Below are 7739 nucleotides of genomic sequence, written 5' to 3' on the forward strand. Positions count from 1 at the left end.
TGAGGTCTCCCCTCAGTCTCCTCTGCTCCAGCTGAACACACCAAGTGCCCTCAGTGTCCTCACACGGCTTCAAATCAAGGCCCTTCTCCACCTTCATTGCCTCCTTTGGACACTCTCAAAGAGCTGAATATCTTCCTTATATTGTCCAAAACTGCCCCGATATTCAAGCTGAGATCCATGTGCTGGAAACCTTCGTGGTGCAGGTCAGGCCTCTGCGGCTGCCCCTGATCCCATGGAGAGCAGCACAGGCCCCCTCACATCCCTCAGGTTCTGACCAGAGGTGCTGTGCTCGGTCCGATGTTCGGTGTTCTCCTGGTGTGGCTGTCCCTGCACAGCTCTGGTGCTGTGACCCTGCAGCTGAGGCCGGGTGTGTCCCCGTCCCCTCAGGCACTACAGTCTGGACGCGTACCTGCCACTGCGCCTGCGCCCCGAGTCCATGGAGAAGCTGCACTGCCTGCGGGCCTGCGTCATCCGCTCGCTGTACCACATGTACGAGCCCTTCGCCTCCCGCGTCTCCAGGAACCCCGCGATTCCAGACAGTACTCCCAGCACTTTAAAAAATTCCAGAGTAAGTGAGATCGCTGAGGAAGTCTGAGGTGTTGCTGTTCCTGTTTGGTTTGGTTTTTTTCTTTCTAGATGGTGTTTAGACAGTCACCAGCAAAGCTTGGGTGTAGGATGATCCCTGACTTGGGTGTAGGATGATCCCTGACACGGAGGAGGGGTTTGTAGAAGGATGCTGGTTACTTGTATCTGTAGTGTTACTCTTTGGAGTAACTTCTGCCCGAGTCCTCCCCACACACCTTTGTAACCAGCAAAAGGGCACTTGCTCCACTGGATGTCAGAACTGCCAGGGATGTTTGGAGCTCTCCCCTCCTCTGGAAGGAGGCTCCATAGGATCAGCCTTTATGCTTTGTGCTTTATTCTGACCCTTGTCTGCCAGAGTGCATCTTTCCTCTGTAACAGGCATCAGGAGAGCTCAGGAGTGACACTGGTAGCCAGGAGTCATGTCATGCTGCCTTCCTGTAGGTCACCCATGGTCGGGGGTCTGGGTGAGGGAGGGTGGTGCTGGGATGGTGAGCATGGCAAATGTGCAGAGCCAGTGTCTGCTTTGGGCCTCGGGCTGCACTTGTGTTGTTGGGCTGGAAATAGGTTTGTCTCTGCTGTGGGCAGGCGATTCCCTGTGCTGTCCCAGCTTGGAGCACTCACACCATTTCTGTTTAACTGCTGTTGACCATTAACTCTGAAATGCCTCTGTGTCTCTTGTTTGGTTTTAACTTGCAACTGGCTGATACTCTGTGAACAGCTTAAACAACAATGTGAATTCTCCACCCTCCAAAAGCAAGGTCAAAAACCTGTTGAACGAGGTTTTTGGTGCCAAACCGAAGTTGGGTTTGATTCAGGAGTTGTACTTTCTTTTCCGTTCAAAATAGAGCAACCTCGTCTGTCCCTGTGTGACATCCTCCCTTTCTTCCTTCCTTCCTCTCCCTGGTGGGGACTGGAAAGGCTGTCCCAGGCTTAGGGAGCATCCAGCAGCACACAGGTAGGTGGTGCTGCAGCCTAGGGAAAAGCACACACACGGATCTGTGTGCAGTCTTAGCTCTGCATCAGAGCTCTTCCTTCTCATCCTCAGTCCCCACTTTGGGGACCATCATTTCTTAAAGATTAAAAAAGCAAAACATTTCGAGGGAATTCCAACTTCATTGTAGTCCTGAGAACACCTTCCTCCCACCGCTCGGGTCTGCAGTGGCTATGAGAGCTGGAAACCCCGGGGTGATGCTGGCAGGGCATTTTGGAAGGATTCACCTTGACATCATAACGGCTTTGGTGCCCACTGCTAGTGCTTCTCCTGCACTAATGGTTTGAGGAAGCTCTGTGAAGTGCAGTCTTTTACTGTTCAGCTTTTAAAAAAAGGAAATTAAGTGGTGCCGAGGCTTTGTCAGAGCAGCAGAGGCTCGACCTCCCCCCTTGGAGCATGAAAGAGCTGCCCTGAGTCTGGTCTGGCTGTACCACTGCATTGCAGGACTCTGAGCTCCACCTGTGTGACTGTGCACAGAAACTCCTCGGCACAGGGGGTTTGGAGGAGACTCTGGCACTGCCTCCCCACGCTCTGGCTTTCCTGGGCTTTGGTTGTACCTTTGACAGGTCCTTAAACTAACGGCGCCGCCTCCCGAAAGTGCATGTGGCAAGAGGAGAGCCCAGAGCCGGGTGTTATCCAATCCAATCCAGCCTTTCCTCTTTAATTTCCTTTTTTCTTTCCCTAGCCTAGCTTGTGTGGGACACTGGAGCCGTTATGGTGTCAGCAGAGGTGTTTGCCCTTTAAAGACACCCCCTAATTTTTGGCGGAGCACGGCGCGTCTGAAGGGCAGGACGGCTGACCCGAGGACATCCTCTGCCCCTTAGGAGGTACTGATGTTTTGTGCTTCACTACTTGCCATGACCAAACGAGCTGCTCTAGACCAGGCTGTCTCTGCAGGTGAACCCCAAAGTGCCACTGGTGGTGGAGTCAAACTCAGCATCATCCACTGCCCACCCCAGTTCCAAAAGATCCGGAGAAGGTTTTTACTGGGAAAAACCCCCGAGGGGGCTGCTCCCTCCCTGTGTGTTTCTGAGCTTGACTCCACGTGGCTTTGTTGTTCACCTCCTGAAGGCTGTGGAGATGAGGGTCCTTTAAGGACTCTTGTTTATGGACATGACTCAGAGTTGAAGGAGAGGATCTTGTATCAGCTGTAGTTTTAATTTTTGAGCCCCTGTGGTGGGGGCTGGCTCTGGCTTTGTTTCATTGGGGTCACTCTGTCCTGGAGTGAAATCAAATGTGTGCTGTGCCCTGCAGCCCAGTCAGGCCTTCTCTCTTCAGGAGAGACTGTGTGTGGATCACAGGGAGTTCTCTTCACCCACATTGTTCCTCCTTTTCTGCTGACACTGGTGAAAGATCAGCCCAGCTGTGCTGGCCTGGCATCTGTCCTGTGGAAACACTTTTAGGGATGGCTGGACTCACTTGCCAGGTTCTTCCCTTGGCTGTTGAATGCTGGTTGCTCCTACTGACTGCTGGGCAGGGAATGTCCCTCCCTCCCAGGTCCATGCAGGAGTTCTGCTGAGCCCCCAAGTGCTGAGTGCTGGGATGGAGCCTGTGTCCCACCCAGGGATAACCAGGTGGCAGTGGAGGACTCTGGTGTGTGTGGGGGTGGGAGGGCAGTGCTGGTGACCTCTAAGGCTGTTGGAGGCTGTTTTCTCCTTTGCTTTTCCAGCGGGACAGGAGGTTGGTCAGGCTGGGCTGTCCTGGCAGTGCTTCTGTGCTCTGAGCAGTGACAGGCAGTGCCTGGTGATGTCAAGGTTTGACACCACAGTGGCTCAGGAACTTTCTCATCCATCACCTCACAGCTCATGTGCTGAGCTTTGCATTTCCCTTTGAATCCTTTCCTTCTTGATCCTTGCTCTGGTTTCAGTTGTTCCTGGCTTTGATCTCGTTTGGAGCCCAGTTTGATGGGAGTTCCTGGTGGGTGGAGGGAATGGATGAATCTGCACCACTCATCCTCTGCCTTAGGGAAAGGATAAATGGCACAACTGGATTTTTCTGTTTGGCACATCAGTTGGCTACGTGCTGTGTTCTCCAGTTGCATGAGGAGTTGGCCAACTTGAAACTGGGAGACCTAAACTGCTGAGAGGGTTCTTTGAACATAATTAATTTGAATAAGTGGCTCCTAATTGCTCTTATATAATTGTGTTTGTAATTGGAAGCCTTTATGCTCTGCTAAAACTTATTTAAAGTGGTGCCTCTAAGGGTTTCATAATTTTGTGTGTTTCTTTTTTTCCACCTCAGTGTCTGCTTTTCTGGTGCAAAAAGATTGTAGGGAACAGACAAGAAGCAATGTGGGAATTCAACTTCAAGTTCAAAAAGCAGGTATGAAAGATTGGCAGTGACTTTTGTTTGAAGCAGAAATTATTTTTCTGGGTGGTAAAAGGGAAGGTGGACACTTTTTATGCCTTCAGACAATAAATGGGAACTCTGATTCCCCTGGTAAACTAAAGCACAGTCTGAAACTACACTCAGTCTTCTGTGTGTGATACCAAGACATTTAGAATCCCAGATTTTTATTTCCTCTTTTGGTATCCCTTCTGACGGGGATCATTTGTTACCCCAAATAATCTCACCTTTGGGTCTGATTGCTACTCAAACCCAGTTGTTTGACTGTAGCGATCAAAATGTTGACCAAAAACCTGAAACTTCTTGTTTTACCATTGCAAAGATTTCTCAGAGAAATAAAGCAAGGGAAGACCTCCAGGAATGGGTCTTGGGAGAAGCCAGTAGTCTCAGGCAGCCTTGGGAATTCTGCAGCTTTCCCCTCTAAAGGAATGGTCCTGCCTGTCCCGAGTGAAGGCTTCTGGTTGTTTTGGGAACAGTGCCCAAAACACACGGGGAGGTGGTGAGAACCTGCTCAGCTCAATCAGGGCCTCTTTCTTTCCAAGTCCCCCAGATTGAAGAGCAAGTGTTGCAAAGGTCTCCAGCCCCCCATCCAGTACGAGGAGGTGCACACGAACCCGGATCAGGATTGCTGCCTGCTGCAGATCACCACCTTCAACTTCATCTTCGTGCCAATCGTCATGGGCATGACGTTTACCTTGGTGAGTGGGGGAGAAGCTGCCAGGCAGGCTTTGCAGGCGAGGTTTCTGGAAGGAGGGCACCTAAAATCATGGAACCTCCTGGGTTGGAAGGGACCAACAAGGAGCTTCGAGTCCCAGCTCCTGGCCTTGCACGGGACAACCCCAGGAATCCCACCCAGTGCCTCCCTAGGGCTGTGCAAATCCCACTGCTTTGTCAGCAAACCAGTTTTAGGAATCTTATGAACAGGAAATGCTGAGGGTCTCAGTTTAACTTCTCCATTTCCGTCAGCTCTTCCCTATTTGGTGCAGTAAATCCAGAGGATGTAGAGAATCTGCAGGAGTTGTGGTTGTGGTGCAGTGTTTGGGGGTGATTAGTTACCAGAACTGCAGCAGGTACGAGAGGGAGGGAGCAGGAGAAGTGCAGGTCTGCCCTCCTCAAGAAAATATCTCCTTATTGGCAATAAATTCTGAGAGGAAAATCCCATCTGAGCAAACTCTTTGAATCTGTGTTTGGTCCTTGATGGGAGGAAGGGCAGCTTTGGAACAAACCCCCAAAGCTGGGCTCCAGAGAGCAGCAGAGCAGGAGTGTTGGGGCAGCTCTGTGGTGAACAAGGGGCAGCACAAGGGGCTGTGCTGGTGAGTCAGGGCTTCAGAAATGGCCTGTGCCCAGGAGAGGTTCAGTCTGGCTTCACTTGGGAGTAGGGCAGCGAGTTCCAGACTTCCCCTGACAGCCACTTGCTTCCAGGCTCTCTTAAAATCACGGAGTCATAAAATTGTTTGGATTGGAAAAGACCTTCCAGTGCATCGAGTCCAACCATTGCCCACTGCCACGTTCACCCCTAATCACGTCCCCAGGTGCCACATCCACATCCCTTCCAGGGATGGCGACTCCACCCCTGCCCTGGGCAGCCTGTCCCAATGTTTTATAACCCTTTTACAACCCTTACAACTCAAAGCATTATTGTTTGGGTGGCCAGGCAGTGCTGTAAACTCACTGTGACTCTGTGCTGGTTTAGAAGGAAACCAGTGGGAGAAACAAACCCAACTTGAGAGAGATCCCAAGTCAGAGTTACAATTCACTAAAATGATTGCAATAAGTGCAATGATATGGAGAAAACTGGTTTTAACCCCCAAAGACAGATGTATAACCCAGCACTCTGGGGCAAGAACAGAGCAGTGTTCATGGGCCCCTGTGCTGAGCTCCACGTGGCCCCCCCGGGGGCAAAGGAAAAGGAAAGGAGAGCTGTTGGTCAGGATGGTGGGCACAGTTCTGTTGGAGTTCTGGTCCTCCTCTGGATCCACCAGTGGTCCCAACAGTGCCCAGACCTGCAGAGTGTCTGTGCTCAGGTTGAGGTGGGGATGCCCAGTGCCTCCCCCAGGGCAGGGACTGTCCCGAGGGGGGATTGAACTCTGTGAGCCCTGGGATGTTTTTGGAACCTTTGATGCTCTGGGTGGCTGCAGCTGCCCCTTGTGCCAGTCCAAGGTGGGTCATGAGCAGAGATGACCCCTCGGGCTGGGGGTGAAGGTGCTGATGCCTCCCTGGAGGGGAGTTCCAGGGCTGAGCCATTGGTGTGAGGACAAAGAAACACTGCCCTGCCTGCAGGGTTCTGAGAGCCTGAGGTGTCAGGTGTGCCCTGGGCAGCTGCTGCAAACAATCCCTTTGTTACCAGTCCCTCAGCAATGACACTGAGGGTGTAGCACACACAGGTTTGGTTATCCCTTTATTAGCAGTCCCTCAGCAATGACACTGAGGGTGTAGCACACACAGGTTTGGTTATCCCTTTATTAGCAGTCCCTCAGCAATGACACTGAGGGTGTAGCACACACAGGTTTGGTTATCCCTTTATTAGCAGTCCCTCAGCAATGACACTGAGGGTGTAGCACACACAGGTTTGGTTATCCCTTTATTAGCAGTCCCTCAGCAATGACACTGAGGGTGTAGCACACACAGGTTTGGTTATCCACAGGGCAATAAACCGGTCCCTGTGACTGCGACAAACTCTGAAACACTTCAGACTTGCACGGGCCAGGAGAAGTCACAAAAACCTAGAAGTGCTGTGCTCAGAACTCGTGTTGGTTTTGCTGAAGCCCCTCTGGTCTCTCCTCTCTTGCAGTTCACCATCAACGTGAGCACCGACATGCGGCACCACCGCGTGCGCCTCGTGTTCCAGGACACCCCCGTCCGCAACGGGAAGAAGCCCCGCCTGGAGCAGGGGGTGCAGGTGGTGCTGGACCCCGTGCACAGCATCAGGCTCCTGGATTGGTGGCACCCACAGTACCCCTTCTCCCCGAAAGCTTAGTGCTCTCCCGAGGCTGCAGGAGCTGGCAGGTGACTGGATCTGGCAGGCCGAAGAGAATTTCTAGGAACCAGGAAAATCCTATTTTTATTTCTTAAATAAATTCTGCAGTCCTCCCTTGCAAGTGGTTGAAGCTGCTGAGCTAGTTTGTGTGTATATAACTTCTGGTCAGTAATGGGCAGAGCTGAGTGTAAAGCAGAAACTATTTGTAAACACACTTTTATGTAAAATTGACATTTTATGATTTGAAAGGAGCTCCCTGGAACTATTCATTTAAAATCCTTTTGGTGCTAATCAAAGTGGTCCTGTGTTCTGTTGTTCAGGAAGAAGCAGGAGGTTTTGCTTTCCAAGAACTTTCCGATTTGCTTTCCAGAGACAATTTACAAACAAAATCCACCTTTGTTTTGCTGCAGCGAGATGGTGCTCACCCACAGTGCGATATTTCAGTGTCTGAGAAGCAGAGAGCAAAGCAGAAGTGATCAACTATAACCTTACCTCCCAGCCCAACAGATCCAAGTTTCAGGAAAGAAAAAGGCATAAATGATCAAACAAAGGAATTATTTCAAAGAGGAGTCGTAAGGCAAAAGTCTCTCTTGAATGTAAAGGTACTCCAAGTTCTCACGCTGGTGTTTTGTCTTTGAAAAGAAGAACTAAACTTTTAAAGCCAGAAGGTGCTTTTCAGAGAAGATAAACAGGGAGGGAGAGGAGCTGGAGGGGATAAACTAAAATAACAAAAGCAGTGATGAAGGACTCAACCTAGTGTGGTTTCTGAGAGCAATGTGAAAATGTTTGCTGTTGAAAGCCCACAAGCAGTCACTGCTCTGGCTTTTGGCTAAACTGAGT

The 7739-nt window shown here is 50.9% G+C and overlaps 1 protein-coding gene across 5 annotated transcripts in view; it reads left to right on the forward strand.

Annotated features, from left to right (window-relative positions):
* Positions 1 to 7190, forward strand: part of TMEM183A (transmembrane protein 183A) — a 14610-nt gene extending 7420 nt beyond the window's left edge. For 2 of the 5 annotated variants that reach the window (XM_017835530.1, XM_017835532.1), the window contains exons 5-8: positions 336 to 568; positions 3818 to 3898; positions 4465 to 4620; positions 6714 to 7190. In XM_017835530.1, coding sequence (XP_017691019.1) covers positions 336 to 568; positions 3818 to 3898; positions 4465 to 4620; positions 6714 to 6994 — 751 coding nt within the window. In that variant the 3' untranslated portion in view covers positions 6995 to 7190. Of the gene's footprint in view, positions 1 to 335; positions 569 to 1430; positions 1541 to 2261; positions 2404 to 3817; positions 3899 to 4464; positions 4621 to 6713 lie in introns of all 5 variants that reach the window. The other 3 variants (XR_001878171.1, XM_017835531.1, XM_017835533.1) reach the window with 3 other exon arrangements.
* Positions 7191 to 7739: the final 549 nt, after the last annotated feature.

This window comes from Lepidothrix coronata, unplaced genomic scaffold (assembly GCF_001604755.1).
Source record: "Lepidothrix coronata isolate B3197 unplaced genomic scaffold, Lepidothrix_coronata-1.0 Scaffold259, whole genome shotgun sequence".
In the NCBI taxonomy this organism is placed as follows: Eukaryota; Metazoa; Chordata; class Aves; order Passeriformes; family Pipridae; genus Lepidothrix; species Lepidothrix coronata.